Genomic DNA, 21,015 nt, shown 5'->3' on the forward strand with positions numbered 1-21,015 from the left:
CCACCCTAGTAGCTGCTTCATTTTAACTACTACAGCGCTCGCCATCACCATTGTGTCCGTAAATCCTAGTACTTATTCAGCGGGGATAACCTAGCAAGGGAGGCTCAGTTTGATGATGGGTAATACCGACATGCCTATGGTATGAGCAAGCAAGCAAATAATCACTCAACAAGACGCTGGGTCTCCCTTCCAATCTCCATTTACGATTGTCATGGGATATGATGAGTTATTATTATTACCGCTCCAATTCTGGTACTCCCGTGGGTTTGTTCTTAACTCTTAGACTCTCCTACTTATGCGACCATCGCGAGCAAGGGGCAGAGCGGTCAATGACTCGAGAACTTGGGGGATTTGGAGAATTGGGGATTAGGAATGACGAGTTGTGTTATTGTCTTGTCTTGTCCTGGTATTCTCCACTATATTTTTTCTTTTCTTTTATAGATAAGGTATCGCAAGATCGCGAGTGGTTCCAGGTAACCATGCAGCTATGCATACCTAATGTAACCCGCGCAGTCAACAATCCAGTCTTGCTAATGATTGACTATGATGACATCTCGTAGCAATACCCCGCGGATTGGATTCTCGCCTGCCCTTTCGAATCTAGCAGACGCAAGGAAACAAGGCACGGATGCTGACGGGCTCGGGTTCTGATAATCTTTGCCAGCAGAGTCGCATCGTTCCGGAAGGATGCCTCTATACTAAATCGGCAGTTGATCAACAAAAAGTAAACCAGCCTCAAGAATAAGCACTATCTTCTGGACAGACTGAAATCCGATTACGCATTTACGATTTCTATGCAGCCATGTCACAATGAGTGGGGGCAAGTATGCGTCCATGCATCCATGTAGATAATTTGTGGGTATGGAACCCGGGGTCTTAGCTGAGCTGTGCCAGGCGTCGAGCCGATCCCTATGTAAACATAGATTTTATAAGAGTCAGTGAACCGTGCGGTAAGTATGGGCTCTTCTTTTTTTCTGTCACCCACGCTTCTCCCTCTCCCTCCCTGTCAAATTCTTCCGTGGTGAACTAGAACCACTACGACAATGTACGGCCTCAGAAGGACTGCCGTAGTGGCCCTACAGCTCTTTTCTCTTCAAACTTCCCTCACGTCCGCAAGCTCGTTACCGCCCCACATTGAGAAGTTGATCAAGAAACAGGTTCCACAAGAGCCTACAGGTGTTAAGACCATCACATCACCAGGCGGCGCGACCATACGGTATAAACAACCTGAGCTTGAGGGAGTGTGCGAGACGACACCCGGAGTTTCCTCTTATTCCGGATATGTAGACCTCGATGATGAGACCCACATGTTTTTCTGGTTTTTCGAGGCTCGGAAAAATCCCGACGAAGCGCCTCTGACGCTATGGCTTAATGGCGGTCCAGGAAGTGACAGTCTTATAGGGTTATTTGAGGAGCTCGGGCCCTGCAACGTCACATTTAACGGCACTTCGGTTGTGAATCCCTATGCTTGGAACGAAGTTAGCAACCTTCTTTTTCTCTCGCAACCCATTGGCGTAGGCTTCTCCTATGCCGATGCGGTCGTGGGTGTCGTCAATGAGACTACAGGCCTGCCTGTTAATTCTTCCAACCCCGATGGCCGCTACAGCGAGGTGGACCCGTACCGTTTTGATACTACCGCCTTGGCTGCCAAGGGTACGTGGGAGATCTTGCAAGGGTTTATTGAGAATCTGCCTACTTTGGACGAGAAGGTTAAGTCTCGTAGTTTTAATCTATGGACTGAGGCAAGTATCGACTTCATTCGTATAAAAACCGCGGCGGTGACATCTAACAGCGTTCCAGAGTTATGGCGGGCATTATGGTCCATCCTTCTTTCGATACTTCTACGAGCAAAATGCTCTAATCCAGAATGGGACAATTCCCGGTGTTGAGCTCAACCTACATACGCTAGGCATAATTAATGGTATTATCAGCGAACGAATTCAGGCACCGTATTATCCGGAACATGCTTTCAAGAATACATACGGTATTGAAGCGATCAACCAGACGATTTACGATTATATGAAAATGAACTACTACTTCCCTGGTGGTTGCCGAGACTCTATCGACTTATGTTTTGAGCAAGATCGTTCTACGCCTGACGGTAAATCTGTATGCGCACAGGCGACAGCGATATGTCGCTCCCTTGTTGAGTCACCCTACTAGTAAGTTATTAGCCTAACCCATCCGTAGTAAGGAAGGATTTGTCTTTCTCCTGCCAAGTGGCCTTGAGTTTAGGGCATCCATCTACAAATTGCATTGCGGGATTACAAAAAGAAGTAAACGCACGTCTCTAACAATTTCTAGCGTCGTTAGCGGCCGAAACCCATATGATATTCGAGCGAAGGATGATGCCAGTATCCCGCCAGGAAATTGGGTTGATTATCTCAACACAGCGAAGGTCCAAAATGCCATAGGCGTTGACATTAACTACACATCCACTAGTAGTCAAGATATATGGATCGGCTTCGACTACACGGGCGACTTTGTTTACCCTAACTTACTTGAAGACCTCGAAGCTCTTCTAGCATATGATGTCCGTATCGCGATGGTTTATGGTGATGCTGTGAGTATCCTCTCGCCTTTCCTAACCCCCTCCTCACATACTGGCGGCGCCTATCTATGCCTTTCAAAATGATTGACTCTAACATTAAATTAATAGGATTACATCTGCAATTGGTTGGGTGGCCAAGCCGTGTCCCTATCGGTGAACTACACGCATAAGGCCGAGTTTGCCTCAGCTGGATACGCACCATTCGTTGTGGACGGTGTCGAGTACGGTGAGAGCAGACAGTATGGAAACTTCAGCTTCACACGAGTTTACGATTCAGGCCATGAAGTGCCTTACTATCAACCGAAGGCAGCCCTGGAGCTATTTAGACGTGTCTTGGGTGATTTGGTTATTGCGGATGGTAAAGAGAAGGTAACGCCTACATATAAGAGCGACGGTACCGCGAATGCCACGCACACGAACAGCTACACGACCTACTACACAGGGCGGCCCGGGGATTGGAAGAAATAGACCCAAAAGAGGGTTTCTAATGGTCTCGATGCCTAGGCAGGTATGATAATAGAAGTAGCTAACTTAATATACCTAATAAGAAGATGCCAGATACTACCCGACTATTTAAACCTGACGTCTATGTTCCTCGTATTCTCTATGGCTAAGTAGGCGTCTAAATTATAGATGATGATAGTTCTTCTCTCCTTACCTGTGTTTTCCCTCGAGTGTAGGAATCAGGGGCAATGTATCATGTAATCAATAAAAAGGGGTGAATACCTAGGTACTATCACTGACCTCAGGAATACAGTGTGATTGTATCTATATACCTTGATGCGGTGATCCCAGGTAGTATTTGCGACTCACTCGGATATATACCTAGGTATAGATACTACATATGTAATTGAGAACGAGTCCCTTGAATTAGATGTATAATCGTCTTTGATTCGGATTGTCTTAACGTTATATTATTGTACCGTTATCGTGGGTCTGTGTAGTCCGTTTGTCACAGGATTTAACGTATTAGCAAACTTAGCTGATTACGGGTAAAACATTACTTAAACCCCGCCAAAAGTTAAACGGAATTATACGTCAGCGGCTATTCCCGCATCTTCTAAGCTTCGTCTTCTTTACTTTTAACCTTTACTTTCTTTTTTTCATTCTTATTACATCTATGCCTTGCTTCGTGCTAAATTAAGACCCAATTGATTCACACGAAGCCATGCCGAGTCCTGAGACATCTTCTGCAGAAGGCGCCCGAGGGGTGTCGAATCAACAAAGGCGCGAGGAAACCACAGACCTTCCCTCTTTCTATTCTCCACGATCGCGGCCGAACCGGGAACCAGAGCCTGGGATTGCGACTCACATAGACCACGACGACGACGACGAATTATCCCTCTCCTCACTTAGTCTATCGCCGAAACCCACAATAACATCCAATACAACAGAAGATGCGAGCCGACCGCCGCCACCATCACTACTTTCACCCGCTTTCACGCCCCCCGCTACGCCCGGTATCGCGACGCCTACACCTCCTGCCGAACAACAGCCTCGGGGTGTTCCTGTAGACTCTTCTGTCCCTTCCGGCGGCTGTGGTAGCAAACGACCGAAACTACTAGAGACATTACCCGAAGTACAATGTATAGTGCGTGCTCGGATTCCGACCGTCTCTGGAACTGAGATGTTTTTACATCTATACACAAATAATGTCGACAATAAGGAACACCTCGCTATAGTATTCGGTCCACATATTAGGAGCAAGTCGCTTGATGCGCCGAGGGAAGGGGAGACGGAAATGGATCGCATGGTTAGAGGTGCATATACCGGCCGTCTTTATCCAGGAAGGACACGAAGTGGTATGCTCAGTGGCTCGTCCTCTGCTGAGGAAGAGGAGGCAATCCCTTCCCCGAATGGCCCGCCGCTTGTTCGGATACATTCGGAATGCTATACCGGTGAAACTGCGTGGTCTGCGCGATGTGACTGTGGCGAGCAATTAGACGAGGCGGCAAGGCTCATGTCTCTACCGAGCGCAGTCAATGGGGGCATTGTGATCTACTTGCGGCAAGAGGGCCGTGGGATTGGCCTTGGAGAGAAACTTAAGGCGTATAATCTACAAGACCTAGGATCCGATACTGTTGAGGCCAACTTATTGCTTCGGCATCCGGCGGATGCGCGAAGTTACGGGCTTGCAACAGCAATGCTACTTGACTTGGGACAAACAGAGGTTCGGTTGCTGACTAACAACCCGGACAAAATCCGAGCTGTTGAAGGGCCGAATAGAGAAGTTAGAGTAACGGAGCGGGTGGCAATGGTACCTTTAAGTTGGAAGGGTAAAGGTGGTTTCCGAAGTAGAGAAGTTGAAGGATATCTGAAGACTAAGGTGAGTAATCTCGGTCTATAACTAGCTCCTGAAGATCAATGCGATAACTAACGAGTTAATGACAGATCGAGAAAATGGGACATATGTTAGATATGGGTGGCATACCTCGTTGATACGCAAAGAGTGACTGACTACCGCATATCGTGTATTACTCAGCGCACGGATAAGACGGGTATACTAGAATTGTACTTCTCTGCGCATATGGGAGGATGGTTGGGATATAGAATTACATGTAAAACAGATACTTCTATTTGGTTACTTCTTTCGCATTTGTATACTATCTTGGACGATAGGGCAGGTATATACTCATAAGGTCTATACAGAAACCAAGATATTTGTGCATTAGAAAATAATCTTGATTGAGGTTATTCCGAAGGCTTGTTATACGTAGCACTTAGTGCCAGTGAGGTGTTTTAAATAGGTACCTAGACACATAATGCTACGGTGCACTGTAACAGTTAATCTAACGGTGGGATTGAATTTACGGTGGAGTGGATAACGTGAGTATACCCCACATCTACGTAGATTTCAGGTCCCAATCAAAACTTCCAAGCTCCAGGGCTGTCATTGGACCCGCTTTCTAGGGGTCCTTAGCGGGTAGATCCACTAAATTATTCCCTAGGATGGATTGGATCCATAGGTGTCGCGTTTTCTGCTGGAACATTCACGGTGAAGTAAAGAAGTCGACTAACTTTCTTAATTTAATGTTTTTACAACTTTCTTATCAAGCTCGACTCCCTCCGTCTGGCCCTTTCCATCTTGGTATTAATTCTTTCAGACTTACAATTTTAATAATGACACTTAATTCTTGATCATCTCCATCTCAACGTTTCCTCCAACTGGGACATCTTGGGTAGATACCTACCTACACCTTGAGGAACCGCAAACATACATAACCATGGCCGAAAAAGATATGCGCCTACGCCTTGTGGTACGAAGAGAAGGTCTTGCCGATGAACGATTGATGTGGAATATATCACTCAAAGACGATCCGACGATCTCTAAACTCCTGCAAGATGTCAACGAGACTATCACTCTAGAGATAGGCCAAACAGGATTAGAGAACTATGTTGTCGAACTGCATGATGCCGACGGTATGAGCTTTGAATGCCTACATTTCCAACCGCTACGTACCATCCTGAAACCCGACGATCGGGTCTTCATCCGAGCACTAAATCGAGACGACAACCGACGGCGTCGAATTAGCGGCCGATATCAGATATCCTCCGATGGAAGACATTTAATAGACGGTGTTGCTTTTGGTCGACGTCCTCTCGTACCTTCGGGTGGCCGATACCCTATTAGTCTTCCCCCCAGAAAGCGCCCTAAACTCACAAACGATGACCCTGAGAACGAACAAGATACACCGATGTTATACCTTACCAATGGAGAGGAACTCGATCCTCGGAAGGACTCTTCGAATGTTAGATTCGACACAGACTTGGAGGATGAGGATGTTGGTGACGAAAATTTCGGTAGCGACGCGCAGGTAGATGGTAGCTCCGAATCCGAAGATGAGGAAGAGGAAAACTCTGAATCATCAGACGAGGACGACCTCGACGAGGAGCTTCAAGGCTTAATGGAAGATGCTGCTTCCCTACAAGACGGCCCAGAGCCTGGGAAAGCTCCAGATGCCAATCAGCTAGACCCAGGTGAGGGAAACCAGAGTGTATACGCATTACGAAGTGCCTTCCCTTTAGCGCCTGTGGATATTTGCGAGAAAATCCTAGAGAATTCCGACGGCGACTTGAAGGCGGCATACGGCAATTTAATTGAGGGATTCGAACCAAAAATGTCTATATCTGCAATGTTGAAATGTGCCTCGTCAGACAGACAAGTTTCAAAATCAACAACCCAGGAGACTTCGGCGAAAGGCATATCTAATAAGGATGATATGATGGAGGATGATGAAAACCTTTCAGACGTATCTGATGGCGAGAGCGAGGAGGAAGTTTCCACATTCGTACGAGAATTTGACCACCGTGGTCTTCCACCTGGGTCGATTACTTCCGGCAAAGGGTTAGCACAAATGGCTGCGATATCTGGTTCGTTCACTAATAGTAAATTTGGCGTCGAGAGTGAAACGACGTCTACGACATTGAATGGTAGCAAGGCTAGCCCCGAGAAAACAATTGATGGCGATTCCGGGACTTCCAGCGATGCTCCAAGCTCTAGTTCTGAAGACGAAGATTTCGAAGTCGGGAGCGAGGAAGATGACTCTGACGATGATGCATCATCGGAGAGTAGCGACAACAGTGATGACGAAAATAGCGATAACAACAATGATGACAATGACAATGGCAACAGAGATGCCCGAGCTGGCGATCAACCAGGTTCACATAGTGACGCATCAGATAGTTCGGAAAATTCGGATAGTCAAAGTGACGATAGTAGTGAGGATAGCGACAGTGGTCCAGAGGAAACTTCTGCCAAATCTAACATGCGAGGAAACACTTCACAGATAGGTGGGAAGAAGGCACTCGATCATGAAAGTTCCGATATGGACACGAGTAGCAGTGACATCTCAAGTGATAGCGATGCGTCCTCGTCCTCGTCCGAAGAGAGCTCCGATGACGACTCTAGCGAAGCTGAATCAACACCTGGGTCTGGAAGTACTCATTTCCAAAAGAAGCCACTTCCCGCCGCAAATACGCGGCAATCTCAAGTATCGTTGACTGCAACTTCCCACCTTAAACCTGTGCCTCCTGGAGCTGGAAAGGACAGTACCAAGAGGCGCAATGCTCGTCGCAGGGCTGCGAACAGGGCCAAGAAGTTAGAAATGCAAGATGCGAATACCACATACACCGTAACCGCAAGCGATGAAGCGCAACCCTCTGCTCCCACCCCAACCGTTCTAGATGAGAAGGCACTATTTGAAGCTAAGAGGCAAGAGTTGCTGGATGCGATCGCTAATGGTGGGGTGGAAGTTGGTCCATCAAGGCCTTCAACTACGACCAAACGAAAACGTAATGAGTCTAATGAGCTTGCTCAGCAAGATTCCCTAGAACATACTCCAACGGAGACGTCCATGGGTGAAGACACTCAATCACCGGCCTCCGACCAGAAAAGGCGTCGCGTGGACGTGGGTGCAGGACGTAGGCTGTTGTTTGGTGCGCTAGGTCTTCGTAACCCTAAGTCGAAAGAAGACGAAGACGACCTTAGGGCAAAACTTATGAAGGATGTGCGGCCACTTCAGAATGTTAGACTTGAACAAGACAAAAGCAACCAAAAGGAGGTATCCGGGATGTTGGAAGAAGAAGATGACGCCTGGAAAGAGAAGATTATCTACCGAGCTGTGGAGTGCTGTCAGGAAGGGGTAGTGTTAAGCGAACCTCCTTTCCCGTTTGTTCAGCGTTGGGATCCCCAACAGCAAAGCTCGTGGTTCCAGAAGAAAAATAAGCGTGGAGGTCAAAGTAAGCGAGCACAGCGTAATGAAGCACATTTCTACCAGGATAATCGATCCAACAAGAAGCGAAGACACGACGAGTCTGCGATGTGGGATGAAGAGGGATATGATGATACTTTCAATGGTATCAACGACGATACTAATGCAGACGTGGAACTCAACTACGATGACCCCGTGGATGGTCAACAATACGGAACGAACGAGCCGACTAATGATGCGAGTCAGTTCACGGACATGGATGACCTTCCATCTTTGCCCTCGGATCTATCAACCCTTCCCATTTTACGGCCCGGGGAAGTTCAGGTTGGGATGGTGATTACGTGGCAACAGTGGTCATGTTCGTCGGCGACGAACTGGCAGCCGCAGCTTTCCAATGTAGCTGGCGTTGTGGTGAGGATCGACGACGATGCTACTGGCTTGGAAGTCTGTCTCGCCAAACGAGATCGGAATCTAGATCGAAACGAAAAGAAATACGATCAAAACACTGGCCAACGAATATACGACAAATTTGAAGCGCCTGACCTTGATGACGACGATGACGAAGACGAAGGGGAAGATGAGGGATTTCGGACTATCGGCTTTGCCGAAATGCAACAGCCTAGGATTCTGCAACAGCCTTTGCTTGCTATGGTAGATACCGAGAAATCTAACGAGAATCCCCAAACCGAGACCAAGTTATCTATTGAAACCGACGACACAAGAGTAGGCGTAAACACCGAGCTATCCAACACGACGAACCTAGCGAAAGAAGATACGTCTAATGTTACTAGTTCCGACGCCTCACAATTAGAACAAGGAGCCCGAATTGATATATCTACGTCTGATTCATCGCGAATTAGTAGCCCGTCCCGGCAATTACACGAGAACGCCAGCCAAGCTACCAATACGAACCCCCAGGACCATCCTACCAAGGAAATAACCAGTCGAGGAGAGACAGACTCAGGTACCACGATGAAGAAACCAAACACCGATGTATCAAGCTTAGGTTTTCCTAGTGTCGAACAGTCATCAGGTCCCCTATTTGACAGCTATGAAGATGAGGTAGTCGCTGGGACGCCAAAAGTCGTGAAATCCAAGGTCTTTGTCCCTCCATCATCTGCGAGTAGTACCCGCAGCAGAAGGCAGCCAGATCACACATTAGATATGGATATCGCGGAACCGGAATCGCTCAAAGTCACAGAAGATGGTTGCTCCGTCGCACCTGATATGGAGGATCGTTTAGCATCAGATGGCGATGAGCGTATGTCAACCCCAACACCTAAACCTGCTCGCCAGAGTACGCCAGCCGCAGACCAAGGAGAGGTAACTACGAACAGACAAATATCGTCTCCAGCTAACCCGTCAACACCAAGCTCTTTGGCTTCGTTGAACACTGTATGGTGCACGGCGCTTACTTCACGCAACACCCAGAGCCCATGCAAATCCCAATCTCAGCCCCAATCTGTAGCAGCTAAGGCGTCACAACAAGCCCAGGCTCGAAAAGACCGTGAATATGAAGAAGCAATGCGGAGGTTGGACGATCTTCCAAACGACCAAGATAGCGTATCAAGAGTTCCCGACAGTTTCGAGCCGAGCAGCATATTAAGAGATCCCGACGGTGTTGTGGATGATGACCATACCAACAGAAGGTCCTCCAAGTCGCCGCAAATCAAAGTCTCACCTTCCCCAGTAAAGAAGCGAAGTTCGCTAAAGTCCGCTTCCCAATTCACACTTCCTCCTGGGACACAAGTTGTCGAATTGTCTTCCGATTCAGAACCAGTTTACACCGAGGACTACGCGGATGAAGAGGTAGATGGGAATTACTCTCCCGAGGCAGATGGTTTCCCTACAGGTAATGGGTGGGTTAAAAAGGACCTTGGTGTGAAGGCCCGTAACGTAAGAAGCGTGACGGCGCCCCAAGCGATAAAAAAGAAGCCACTTCTTTCGTCCCGAGGTCGCCACTCGACCTCCCCATCTTCGTCGACCCCAAATTTCGGTCCGATCAAGGCTCGAAGGAAGACAAGTTCAAGGTTTTGATGGATGTTGGGTCAGAGAGGTTGGATGTACGAGTGTCAGGCACTTTAGTATTGACTTGACTTTATGGTATTTGTAGAAGTATCGCGCGGATATGCTTCTTATAGGAATACTTTTATGTCTATAACTAAGCCAGCCAAAGTATAAATACCAGCATAATCCGGGACCGCCTATCGCTGTATGCGTAACAAGAGGAGCTATCAAGTTATTCGTGTATTTTCTTACAGCTGTAGTATCACGTTGTAGTATCACGAATTCGGCTCGGTGGAGAGGCTAGGACAGTAGATATTACAAATCCTCGGCAGGTTAAACCCAAAACCCATGATCGCAACGCCGGGAAGGTTATATTCATGAAGATAACGGCATATTGGACTGACACTACCATAGAACAAGCAGCAGTACACCAGCTTTACGGCGGACTGGCCTCTAATCCATCGCCATCCTAATTCCTCGACGTAGCGCGTAAGGTTATGTACAATTCCTATTTTATTCCCTTCTTGCTTGTTGAGTAGATCCCTGGGCCATTGTTTAATTACTTCGTGCACCACCCTTAGCTTCTCTCAGCTCGTCCATCCTGGCGACTCGCTTCTTGAATTCCTCGTACTGGCACTTTTCATAGCTATGTCGTTCGTCCTGTGGGATGTTGTTAGTCCGAGCGAATACTAACAATCGCAGCTCGGGGATATTGGTCACGCACATTGCACTTCCACGGTAGGTAGTAGGTGTCGACTCGACATCTGTTGAGGGGGATTAGGAGGTTCGCGCAGTTGTCTCGGTAGGCTAGGGGGAGTTTGGCGTCGCGCATTTCTTCGCGTGTGGCTTCTATTAATCGAAGTAGGTTAGTAATTGTACCAGTTTTAGGTAACTAAGTAGGAGGTAGGGAGGGATTCGGAGCTTTGCGTACTTGCAGGAGCCTCGGATGAGCTGGTTAAGAGCCCCATCTTGGATTGTATCGAGGTATTGAGGGTCGGGGTGGTCAATTGGTCGGTCGGTTACTCGAGGTAGGAGTCTAGCTTGTAGCTAAGGTATTATGAGGTATGATGGCTAAGGTCTGGGGTGGGATCCTTCAACCTTGAAGCGTTGTTAGATTCATTGATTGGAATTGTTTAATTGTTGGATTGTTAATTGTTAATTGTTAATGTTAGAGCATTGAGTGGATTCCCGAGATAAGCCTCTAATTGTGGCTAGTGTCTTGTTATGGTAGTGGCTGTGTTCTTCAAAGCTTCATGCGGTGGGGTAGACTAAGCTCTATATGGATTGGCTTACTAACTATTTTTAGTACTCAAGTACCGTACCCAAGTTCAATCCGAACAAGCTCAATTTCATTTCTGAATCTTTAATTCTTAATTCTTAATTTAATTCTCTACATCATCATAATCATCATCATCATTCATCGGTACGGGCAAAGCTCACCGAGACCACACCTGTGTAGCCAGCCATGTCTAACAATTTGCATTTTAAAAGGCTTTAACACCACAAGATCACAATGATATATCCTCTTAATATCATAGCCCAGTCTAGACAATTCCCTACACATCTCGAACACATCAAGTGATGAGGGGTCTCAGGGTGTAGTTCACGGATAATTGCTCCTGTCAATCACAACAGGCAAACAGACATGACAATTACATGACATATACATTGACGAGACAGCATGTCTAACTATCTCCATGCGGAAAGCCTAGATTCATGTTCGGTATTTCACCGACGAGCCCCCCTGCGACTGTAGATAGTCATACATTTGCACCTACACTACATATCTTAAAGTAAGGTGGTAGAATAAGGTAGCAAAAAAGTTGTATTTCCTACAATCACATGAAGAGAGATCTCCAGGCCAAGATAAGGAAACTGAATACTACAGATTGCCAAGACTCGATCAATGCACTCTACGGAACGACTACAGGACGCATTTCAACCTTGCGAGTCCTACTGCGCAACAAGTTACCAAACAAGTCGTTGCCAAGGCTCGAGCGAGCAGGTTTATTTTATGCTCAACCCCCAAGCATCACTGCATAGGTAAGGGAAGCAAGCTACATCAGGGATAGGGACCAGCTAGGACTACCTATCACATATCAGATCGTCTAGAAGGAAGCGAACGACTGGCTTCGCCCCTTTATCTACAGTCTAACATTCTTCCTGCTTATTGGTTATGCCTCCACTCTTCGTTGGTTTTCTTAGGGTTGCGCCTCGATAGCTGACCTTCCAGGTTAGCGGATCGACACGCCGTGTGCTCAGCAAGCATGGATACAATGTGGATATCGACCATAGATTCACCTTCTGAATACAGTCTAGTTTCCCTTTTTCACAGTTGAAACTTAGCTAGACTACAGATTACAATAGGGCTGAGCTTGAGGCAACAAGCTTAATCCCACATCACTATCAGTTCCATTCACACCCCTTACCGTTACCGCCTAGGCAGGTCACTACAGAGTTTGGCTTCCAATTCTCATAGGACCGGCATCAGGGTAACATCCCCCGTCCTACAATGACTCCCGTCTCTCTGCATCCTACGGCCACCCGTCGCCTATCCTGCATCCTCCCGGCTATTCAATGGGTCATGATGGGTCATGCTTATTTTTTGAGGCGCGGGCGGCTGAACCATTAGCTTTCCCATGGCAGCAGGCTATCTCATCGGGGGTCTGCTTATCCATGGTCTTGGAAACGGGTTCATAACATAAATATGCTTTACTCCCAATCATGATGGGACAAGGAATAAACCCTATTCCTCTTGTAAGCGGGTTATTACCTGTATTTTCTTATCTTTCCTTTTTCATTCCCCCTTTATGATTAGGACGGTCACGATGAGGGGCTTCGTAGTTCGGGATGTATTCACTTCTCTTATGTGCGTAGGCGCTGTCCTCGGTTTAACGCCTCCAGCGCCTTACCCGCCTCCCGACGATGCTAGCGACGATTTTCTAGCAGCACTTGCCGATCCAGCGGAGACCAACACTGGCATTGGTTTCTTCGAACAGTACATCGATCACAATAACCCAGACCTTGGTACATTTAATCAGTCATATTGGTATAATGCCACTCATTGGCAGGGCCCGGGGTCTCCCATTGTCCTGTTTACACCTGGAGAATCTGCTGCTTCGGGATACACATCGTATATTACCGACCAGAGTATTACTGGCCTAATTGCGAAAGAAGTGGGCGGTGCTGTCGTCTTAATCGAACATCGTTATTGGGGGAATAGTACGCCGTACGAGACCCAATCGACCAAGAACCTTCAATTCTTGACCCTGGATCAAGCCGTTGCCGATTTTGTTCGTTTTGCGCAAACTGTTCAGCTACCATTTGATTCGAATAGCTCGTCGAATGCACCAAACGCTCCTTGGATTTGGAGTGGTGGATCTTACTCTGGTGCATTAGGTGCCTGGATCGAAAGTACCGCGCCCGGAACATTTTGGGCGACACATTCCAGCAGTGGTCCTGTCGAGGCTATTTACGATTACTGGCAATATTTCTACGGCATCCAGCAGGGCATGCCTAAGAACTGTTCCAGTGATTACACCGCTATCATCGATCATGTGGACAAGGTATTCACTCAGGGATCCAGCGAAGAACAAGACAGTTTAAAGCAGCTATTCGGTCTTCAAGACATCGCTCATTTAGATGATGCAGCTTCGTACGTATCTTATTTTTCGCATCCCACATAGGTTTTGGATTTGGTTTTATTAACATGTTTCATCAGGGCGATATCTTCCCCGATATGGGCTTGGCAAGGCATTCAACAAAGCTCAGGTTACTCTACGTTTTACCAAATGTAAGTGGCCAACACAATTATGGCATATTGCTGTGCCTCTGGACTAAGCTAACGTGTCTCCTCGTAGGTGCGATGCTATTGAAGGTTTCTCTCCCAACTCAACCACTATCCCTTCGAATAGTACTAGTGGAGTTGGTCTTGAGAAAGCCCTCCCTAATTTTGCTAAATGGTACAAAGCCGAGTACCTCCCAGGATGTAAGCCCTCATCTCCCCCGTCGCCCACAGGTATCGTACGGTGTCTAACCAAATGGCAGATTGCTCGGGCTACGGCTATGACGAGTGGGATGATAAGAACAGCGTGGCATGCTTTGACACCCACAATGCCTCGAGTCCCATGTATACCGACCAGACCGGCGATAATTCATTTGACCGCACATGGGTTTGGATGACTTGCAATGAGCCCTTCTTCTATTGGCAAACGTAAGACCCTCTCCGACTTTTTTTGTACGTGCGCATCATATCTAACACTCAAGTTCAGCGGTGCACCAGCAAACCAATCGACCTTGTTCACACGACTAGCCAATGCCGACTACTGGCAGCGTCAGTGCGAGCTATATTTCCCTAGAGAAGGCCAATACACCTACGCGAGCGCCCTGGGAAAGACTGCAGCCGACGTTAATGACCACACGAAGGGCTGGGAATTGCCCCAGAGCCTAGACAACAGTTCTCGCATCATCTTTGTAAACGGCGAATTTGATCCTTGGAGGTCAGCTTCCGTCGCTAGTTTGTTTAGGCCCACCGGCCCCCTAGTATCTACGCCAAACGTTCCCAGTATCATAATCCCTAATTCCCGTCACTGCAACGACCTCGGTGTTTGGAATGCTCTCGATCCTGATATCAAGAAGACCCAGGACGCTATAGTCAGCCAAATATCGACCTGGACGGATGAGTTCTACGGCCCATCTGCTTTCAGGCGCCGGAATAACCCGACGAGGAGACACCTAAGGTCCGGGCCCCGAAGACGTATAAGGTCGATCGCATAAATTATGTAAAGCGACCGGACGTAGGGACAGCTGTATAATTAGACCGGGTATCGGTTAACTTGTATTCAAGTAATTGTATATGATTAAGGATATTGGATAGGACATCCAATAGGGCAATGGATGAATAGAAATAGGGACAAGAATAAGTATTTACTTATCATTAGAGAAATAAAATTTTGAACAACAGCCAACCTTCCCAAGTTGCAGTCCAAGGCTACCCCGACACCGGGATACCCTTTGCCACGGACTCGCATTGACAAATAGATTCGAAATCGAGAGAATTGAGACAACCCGGAAACGGCGAATAAAATATAGAGTATGTAAGTATACGTCAACTTACTTGGAAGTCCGAGGGTATTCCCCGCTAATTACAGCAGCAGTTTTCCGCGGGGCCGACGAGTTGCCCGCGGGAAAGTTCCCCCAGCTTGCTGCCCACCTTGGCAGCCCAACTACATATAAATAAAATGGTCCAGGAGGTTCTTACTTGACATTAGGTCTATAAAAAATAATCCTCGATACAAGATTCTTCAGTACACTTAAGTAAGCAGATATGACCACCAACGGTTCAACCCAACAACCCGACTCACGCCCCGAGCTCTACCAAAATGTAGACCAAGACGCCCTTCAGAAGAAAACATCACAGTACCTGTTCAATTATGGAACTGAGTTCATAAAGGACGTCATCTGTGGTTCAAAGGGTCTTTACGTGTACACGGCGAATGGCCATAAGGTCCTTGATTGGACTTCGGGCCAGATGTCTTGTTTGTTGGGGCATGGTCATCCTGAGATTGTGAAGACGATTGCCGATCATGCGGCGAACCTCGATCATCTGTTTTCGGGGATGGTGTCCCCGCCGGTTATTTCGCTGGGTGAGAGGCTTTGTTCGTTGTTGCCGGATGGGTTGGATAAGGCGTTTTTTCTGTCTACGGGGGTAAGTCATGATAGACTGCTTCGGGGCATTTTGAAGGGTCTAGAGAAGCTATGATTGATCTGGTGCTAATAGCGTATCAGGGTGAATCTAACGAAGCAGCCGTCAAGCTCGCGAAAGTGTACACCGGCAAGTTTGAGGTCGTAGCTGTTAATGGATCATGGCACGGTGTGACGGCACAGGCTCTCAGTGTTCAGTATCACTACGGAAGAAAAGGGCAGGGACCGCTTATGCCGGGTATGCATATGTTACCAGCACCTAACGCATACCGATCCATTTTTCGCAAGCCCGACGGTTCATATGACTGGGAAACTGAACTTAATTACGGCTGGAGTTTGATCGACCAGGCTTCGTGTGGATCGTTGGCTGCTGTGATTGTGGAGTGTATTCAATCATCAGCGGGTATCCATGTCCTCCCTGAAGGGTACCTCAAAGCTTTAAAAAGGCATTGCGAGAGACGAGGCATGCTTCTCATTGTTGATGAAGCTCAAACCGGAGTTGGAAGATGCGGGGATTTGATGGCCATTATGCATGAGGGAGTAGTACCCGATATCTTGACTTTAAGCAAAACGCTTGGAAACGGTCTCCCGTTAAGCGCTGTGGTGACGAGTGCTGAGATCGAGAGGGTTTGTGTTGAAAGGGATTACTGTTTTTATACGACCCATGTAAGTGGTCTACCTTATTTTTAATGTTCCAATTTTCGTGCGTTGCTAATAGTGAGTGATAGGTCAATGATCCTTTGCCTGCGGCGGTGGGTAACAAGGTGCTAGAAATCGTCGTCCGAGACAATTTGGTCGAACACTCTAGGGCTATGGGCAAGATTTTGCATGACGGGCTTAAGAAATTGCAGTCTCGGTATGGATGCATCGGAGATATTCGCGGAAGGGGGTTGATGGCTGGTGTGGAGATCGTAGCTGATCGAGAAACGAAAGCGCCGGCGACGGAATTAGCGAGGTTAATAGCAGAAAGAGCGTATGAACTTGGTGTCTGGGCGAATTTGAGCAGTCATGGGAGCTTCAGTGGAATTTTCAGAATTGCGCCTCCGATCACAGTCACGGAAGAACAGATACATGAGGGTCTTGCGATTCTGGAACAGGCGTTCGCCTCTACGCCGGGGACCTTGAAGCTATAATTAAATCCAAACACCGTATTGGAAAGAATGGAGTCATCCTGAAGACCTTGATCTTGTTTAACATATACCTGCCTGTCTAAAGTATTAACGCTAGGTCATTACTTGACAATGTCGCGCATTATGGGGTAGAATTGATAAAATTGGAAAAATATGGTATTTATGGCAAGGAATCTTGGGATTTCCCCTGGGTGCTAGCCCTTATTTCAATTAAAGTGTGATTTTTAAGGGTATATGATGGATTAAAGGGGTCGACACTTTTTACAATCTCCCCTTTCTCCATATGTTTTCTCCTAAGACCGCAGCAGACTGTCTACCAAGGTTGCAGATAAGATCCTCCGCGGGAAACATCGGGCGCCAATGGATATAGCGAGTCCCCGCAAACTAACCGCGATCTACCTGGGTTAAGTATCGCGGTAAACTTGGCTATCAGTGTTATCGGGATGCGAAATGTTTTGCTGCTTTAGTTACCGAGAACATACTCTATTCACAGCTATAGATTGAGCTACTCTTTTCCGCGGGAAAGAACAAAACTCCCTTAATGGAGTCCATGGGTCAACTAGGACGCCCGTACAGGTCCCACTTGCGTCCCGCCTGTCTTCCTTGCCGGAAAAGGAAGTCCCGCTGTAATGTTGAAGCTCATTCAACATCTTGTCTAATGTGTCGGACTCATGGGACACAATGTGCGTTCCCATCTAACCAACATCAAACTACAGGTCCTGTGGCTCGAAGGTCCATTCGAAGACACACAACCCCAAGAAGTATATCAAGACAGCCCGTTCGGGTTATTAGCGACGGCACCAGCGCAGGAGATATACGGACAGCAATCATCAACGACAATGGCCCCGTTACTAATGCTGTACAAGATAGCAGTACCGCTCTTCAAACCAATCTTTTCTTCGACGACCGCGAGGATCATCCCGGATCAACTCCTTTATCAATTGAAGATACGGAAAATGAGAACCCTCATGTCATAAGCCCCGCAATAACAAGCGATAGCCAAGTGCTCATGGATTGCCTGTCCACCTTGAATAGCGAAGGTTGCGGTATACGCCTTATTCGTCCAAAACGAACGACTGGCAATAGGTCGGTTCTTTTCACAGCGGTAGAGAAACGTCCCGTGGGACTCGCCATAGGTCCCAACCCATCATACACTAAATGCCAAATTATTGAAAAACTACTCGAGCCATGGGGTGAGAGACTTATCAACGCGTAAGTGTCGGCCTCAAGAAAATATCTAGGTAGCTACTTAGAACTAACATGCTGCTATAGATATTTCAAGAAAGGAAACAGCTGCTTCCCCTTATTAGACGAAAAGTCATTCCGAAGACAGTACACAAGTGCCAAAGAACAAGTATCTCCGGCTCTCCTCTCATCTCTCTATGCACATGGTCTGGTTTACTGGAAATCTGAACTCCAGCCTATTGATCAAAGATCCCCAGACGTCCGTTTTATCTGGAACCTTGCTAGCGAAGCCCTCCAATCCGAGCTTTTCTTGTCGCCTGGAATATCCACTCTTACTGCAATATTACTGAATATTGGTGGTCGACCAACAACAGCACTAGTAGGTAATGGAATTCGGCTTGGTAGTGCCGTATCTCTGGCCTATGCGCTGGGTTTAAACCGCGACCCCTTGTCTTGGGATATATCATGGTCAGAGAAAATGTTGCGGATGCATACCTGGTGGGCATTACTCACACATGACAGATGGTAAGGCCGTATCATGGAAATCGTGCCCAGTTGAAACTCACGCAAGTATAGGTCAAGTTTGGCCTACGGAACACCACCTCACATACAGAAGTCCTTTTGCGATGTTCCCCAGCCAAAAGTCGAATATCAATTCAACGCGAATCGTCAGGAGGACACAAGCGCTAATTCCGTTTTCGTTGCCCTTTCAGGTTTGACAGATATTCTAGACCATTACTTGCAGTATTTATATCGGATAGACAAAGAGACATCCGGGTATGCTGATAGTCTGGAGCTCGGCCTCAATAGATGGGTCGAAAATTTAGAACCCAACATTCGGCCTATCATCGTTCGCGGTGCTTCATTGAACATACCCGGTGCGCCGAACTTGAGATTAGCATATCTCTCCATGAAACTTCTCACTCATCGTATACGAATGGAAGAAATCAGGTCAAGGGATGAACTAGTGAACGATGCCCTAGCCAACCAATACATACAAACCCGGAGGACAGCCGAAGATATTGTCTTCTTCGTTCAACAACTTCAAGAAGAACACTTACAGGATTTCTGGTTACCAGTGAGCGCCTTCGCTTTCCCTTCGACGATTACGTTTCTCCTACGTTCTGCGCTTGAAGCTGGAAGGTCTCCGTCCGAGCTCGCGAAAAGTACTTCTATCAAGCTAGCACTAGACTTAATCACGGCCTTGCGTCGCCATAAGGAGTATTCGGGTTGGGATCTTGGTGACATCTGCTTAGCACAGCATGCCGAGATTGTCGAGAAGCTTGCGTCGCCGGTCCAGACAGATAGCGAACATAACACTACCACAATCTATGGGGATATGTTGATTCCGGATGATCTGTTTTCCTTCAATGATATTTTCAGTTAGGTATATGTCAAGGCGCGATCGGAAGTATGTCTAGTGTCAAGGCGTTCATATCGATTGTAACACTTCTTCTGGCCTATACGACCAGCCTCACTTTGAGTTTATCCCCTTCCACAATCTCAGATTGACGCTCAAGCAATTCATTCATGTCCCAAGTGCAGCTTAAATACCTTCCAGCCAGCCATTCGCGTTTCTCACTTGAGAGCCAAGCCACCGTGTCGCCAGTTAGATCTACGCTGTCGTTGAGAGTGGGAAGAGTCTCGGGTGGCATGCCTTTCTCGGCCAGTTCCGTAAGTATTGCGCCGGGGTGAACAGAATACGCCAATAACCCTCTACTCCCAGCCTCGGCCATCAGAAACTCAGTCAGCTTCAACACCGCCGATTTCGAAGTTCCATATGCAGACGCCATCGGTCTAAGGTTATGCGCTGCGACGCTATTGATGTTGATCATTGTCCTTAGACCCTCAGGAGCAGAGAGGAGTAGCGGGATAAAGTACTTGCTCATTAGGTACACTCCTTTCAAATTCACCTCCATTGTCTGCCACCAAGAACCGGAGTCAGACTCAGAAATGGGAAGCGCAGGTGTCATGAATCCGGCATTGTTGACCAGAATGTCAAGCCTGCCCTTAAACTCGCTCTCAATATACCTAGCGCATTTACCTACACTTTCTTCATCGGTAACATCAAGCCTAGTTATTACCACCTGCGGGGCATCGTGGCCATTTTCTCGCGCAGCTGCTGCAATGTCGCCAATTAGTTGTCCGGGTGATTCGGCTATGTCTGCAACGGCAATGGCTTTAGCGCCTGCTCTGGCAAATGAGAGGGCAATGGCTCGACCGATCCCTCTAGTGCCACCGGTAATCAAGATGTGGTGACCCAAGTGTTTCGCCGTCCTAAGAAAGGGATATGAACTTTTGTGTATGGTAGAAGTGAAGGTCGCCCCTATGAGTTGTGTTAGGAAAGGGTCATAAAGCTTGGGTGGGTAGACTATGCATGGGCTTACCATTCTCGGGTACAATTGGCGGGTAGGATGCCATGGCGAGTTGCGATGTGGTCTAGGTAGTTAGAGGCCAGGTATTTGATGATTCAACGCCTGAAAATATATCAACATCCTACCTACCTATCTAGATACATTTCAACTCAGCGACGACATGATCTTCGAGATATGAGTCATATCGGAGAATTAATTGAAGCATAGTGGTCTTAAGTCCGAACGGCGTTAGGTGGTACCTAATGTTTATAGTAATAGGAATAGATGATATTGCGTTTCACTAGGGGCTTTTGGAGGTTTCTTGGCTCTGGATCGTGAACAGAGTACGTACCTGGTCGCATATAAAACAAATA

The 21,015-nt window shown here is 47.4% G+C and overlaps 8 protein-coding genes across 8 annotated transcripts; 6 read left to right on the forward strand and 2 right to left on the reverse strand.

Moving 5' to 3' along the window:
- Positions 1 to 802: 802 nt before the first annotated feature.
- F4822DRAFT_47213 (peptidase) lies at positions 803 to 3,148 on the forward strand. Its single transcript, XM_051463532.1, has 4 exons — positions 803 to 1,742; positions 1,801 to 2,162; positions 2,305 to 2,563; positions 2,660 to 3,148. The coding sequence occupies exons 1-4, from the start codon at positions 1,044 to 1,046 to the stop codon at positions 3,017 to 3,019; spliced, it is 1,680 nt and encodes a 559-aa protein (XP_051320195.1). The 5' UTR covers positions 803 to 1,043; the 3' UTR covers positions 3,020 to 3,148.
- Positions 3,149 to 3,602: 454 nt separating this feature from the next.
- Positions 3,603 to 5,252, forward strand: F4822DRAFT_388140 (GTP cyclohydrolase II). Its single transcript, XM_051456859.1, has 2 exons — positions 3,603 to 4,877; positions 4,943 to 5,252. Exons 1-2 carry the CDS (start codon positions 3,720 to 3,722, stop codon positions 4,988 to 4,990), a joined length of 1,206 nt encoding a protein of 401 aa, XP_051320196.1. The 5' UTR covers positions 3,603 to 3,719; the 3' UTR covers positions 4,991 to 5,252.
- A 283-nt stretch (positions 5,253 to 5,535) lies between these two features.
- Positions 5,536 to 10,620, forward strand: F4822DRAFT_47352 (uncharacterized protein). Its single transcript, XM_051463533.1, has one exon. It carries the CDS (start codon positions 5,776 to 5,778, stop codon positions 10,297 to 10,299), a length of 4,524 nt encoding a protein of 1,507 aa, XP_051320197.1. The 5' UTR covers positions 5,536 to 5,775; the 3' UTR covers positions 10,300 to 10,620.
- A 204-nt stretch (positions 10,621 to 10,824) lies between these two features.
- Positions 10,825 to 11,237, reverse strand: F4822DRAFT_424903 (NADH-ubiquinone oxidoreductase B18 subunit-domain-containing protein; the record flags this gene model as incomplete). Its single annotated transcript, XM_051460241.1, has 3 exons — positions 10,825 to 10,929; positions 10,994 to 11,118; positions 11,201 to 11,237. The coding sequence occupies 3 exons, from the start codon at positions 11,235 to 11,237 to the stop codon at positions 10,825 to 10,827; spliced, it is 267 nt and encodes an 88-aa protein (XP_051320198.1).
- Positions 11,238 to 12,696: 1,459 nt separating this feature from the next.
- F4822DRAFT_47376 (endoprotease endo-Pro) lies at positions 12,697 to 15,087 on the forward strand. The gene is made up of 5 exons (XM_051463534.1): positions 12,697 to 13,924; positions 13,991 to 14,062; positions 14,130 to 14,257; positions 14,317 to 14,482; positions 14,541 to 15,087. Exons 1-5 carry the CDS (start codon positions 13,080 to 13,082, stop codon positions 15,043 to 15,045), a joined length of 1,716 nt encoding a protein of 571 aa, XP_051320199.1. The 5' UTR covers positions 12,697 to 13,079; the 3' UTR covers positions 15,046 to 15,087.
- Positions 15,088 to 15,301: 214 nt separating this feature from the next.
- On the forward strand, positions 15,302 to 17,234 carry F4822DRAFT_388145 (pyridoxal phosphate-dependent transferase). The gene is made up of 4 exons (XM_051456860.1): positions 15,302 to 15,365; positions 15,426 to 15,976; positions 16,057 to 16,638; positions 16,701 to 17,234. The coding sequence occupies exons 2-4, from the start codon at positions 15,596 to 15,598 to the stop codon at positions 17,103 to 17,105; spliced, it is 1,368 nt and encodes a 455-aa protein (XP_051320200.1). The 5' UTR covers positions 15,302 to 15,365; positions 15,426 to 15,595; the 3' UTR covers positions 17,106 to 17,234.
- A 348-nt stretch (positions 17,235 to 17,582) lies between these two features.
- Positions 17,583 to 19,788, forward strand: F4822DRAFT_47411 (fungal-specific transcription factor domain-containing protein). Its single transcript, XM_051463535.1, has 3 exons — positions 17,583 to 18,314; positions 18,375 to 18,812; positions 18,864 to 19,788. Exons 1-3 carry the CDS (start codon positions 17,644 to 17,646, stop codon positions 19,672 to 19,674), a joined length of 1,920 nt encoding a protein of 639 aa, XP_051320201.1. The 5' UTR covers positions 17,583 to 17,643; the 3' UTR covers positions 19,675 to 19,788.
- F4822DRAFT_47414 (oxidoreductase-like protein) lies at positions 19,711 to 20,963 on the reverse strand. Its single transcript, XM_051463536.1, has 3 exons — positions 20,792 to 20,963; positions 20,675 to 20,726; positions 19,711 to 20,613 (listed from the first exon to the last, which is right to left on the reverse strand). The coding sequence occupies exons 2-3, from the start codon at positions 20,706 to 20,708 to the stop codon at positions 19,748 to 19,750; spliced, it is 900 nt and encodes a 299-aa protein (XP_051320202.1). The 5' UTR covers positions 20,709 to 20,726; positions 20,792 to 20,963; the 3' UTR covers positions 19,711 to 19,747.
- Between the last annotated feature and the right edge of the window lie 52 nt (positions 20,964 to 21,015).

Source organism: Hypoxylon trugodes (assembly GCF_022578975.1).
Source record: "Hypoxylon trugodes strain CBS 135444 unplaced genomic scaffold F4822scaffold_1, whole genome shotgun sequence".
NCBI lineage: Eukaryota > Fungi > Ascomycota > Sordariomycetes > Xylariales > Hypoxylaceae > Hypoxylon > Hypoxylon trugodes.

Bases quoted from the DNA above. Each gene is read 5' to 3' on its own strand.
- F4822DRAFT_47213 (XM_051463532.1), top strand. From the start codon at position 1,044: ATGTACGGCCTCAGAAGGACTGCCGTAGTGGCCCTACAGCTCTTTTCT. The intron at 2,163-2,304 runs GTAAGTTATTAG...AACAATTTCTAG, and splicing joins CTTGTTGAGTCACCCTACTA to CGTCGTTAGCGGCCGAAACC. The intron at 2,564-2,659 runs GTGAGTATCCTC...TTAAATTAATAG, and splicing joins CGATGGTTTATGGTGATGCT to GATTACATCTGCAATTGGTT.
- F4822DRAFT_388140 (XM_051456859.1), top strand. From the start codon at position 3,720: ATGCCGAGTCCTGAGACATCTTCTGCAGAAGGCGCCCGAGGGGTGTCG. The intron at 4,878-4,942 runs GTGAGTAATCTC...AGTTAATGACAG, and splicing joins AAGGATATCTGAAGACTAAG to ATCGAGAAAATGGGACATAT.
- F4822DRAFT_47352 (XM_051463533.1), top strand. From the start codon at position 5,776: ATGGCCGAAAAAGATATGCGCCTACGCCTTGTGGTACGAAGAGAAGGT.
- F4822DRAFT_47376 (XM_051463534.1), top strand. From the start codon at position 13,080: ATGATTAGGACGGTCACGATGAGGGGCTTCGTAGTTCGGGATGTATTC. The intron at 14,258-14,316 runs GTAAGCCCTCAT...ACCAAATGGCAG, and splicing joins AGCCGAGTACCTCCCAGGAT to ATTGCTCGGGCTACGGCTAT. The intron at 14,483-14,540 runs GTAAGACCCTCT...ACTCAAGTTCAG, and splicing joins CCCTTCTTCTATTGGCAAAC to CGGTGCACCAGCAAACCAAT.
- F4822DRAFT_388145 (XM_051456860.1), top strand. From the start codon at position 15,596: ATGACCACCAACGGTTCAACCCAACAACCCGACTCACGCCCCGAGCTC. The intron at 15,977-16,056 runs GTAAGTCATGAT...ATAGCGTATCAG, and splicing joins CGTTTTTTCTGTCTACGGGG to GGTGAATCTAACGAAGCAGC. The intron at 16,639-16,700 runs GTAAGTGGTCTA...AGTGAGTGATAG, and splicing joins ACTGTTTTTATACGACCCAT to GTCAATGATCCTTTGCCTGC.
- F4822DRAFT_47411 (XM_051463535.1), top strand. From the start codon at position 17,644: ATGGAGTCCATGGGTCAACTAGGACGCCCGTACAGGTCCCACTTGCGT. The intron at 18,315-18,374 runs GTAAGTGTCGGC...ATGCTGCTATAG, and splicing joins GGTGAGAGACTTATCAACGC to ATATTTCAAGAAAGGAAACA. The intron at 18,813-18,863 runs GTAAGGCCGTAT...ACGCAAGTATAG, and splicing joins TTACTCACACATGACAGATG to GTCAAGTTTGGCCTACGGAA.
- F4822DRAFT_47414 (XM_051463536.1), bottom strand. From the start codon at position 20,708: ATGGCATCCTACCCGCCAATTGTACCCGAGAATG. The intron at 20,614-20,674 runs GTAAGCCCATGC...CACAACTCATAG, and splicing joins GCCAATTGTACCCGAGAATG to GGGCGACCTTCACTTCTACC.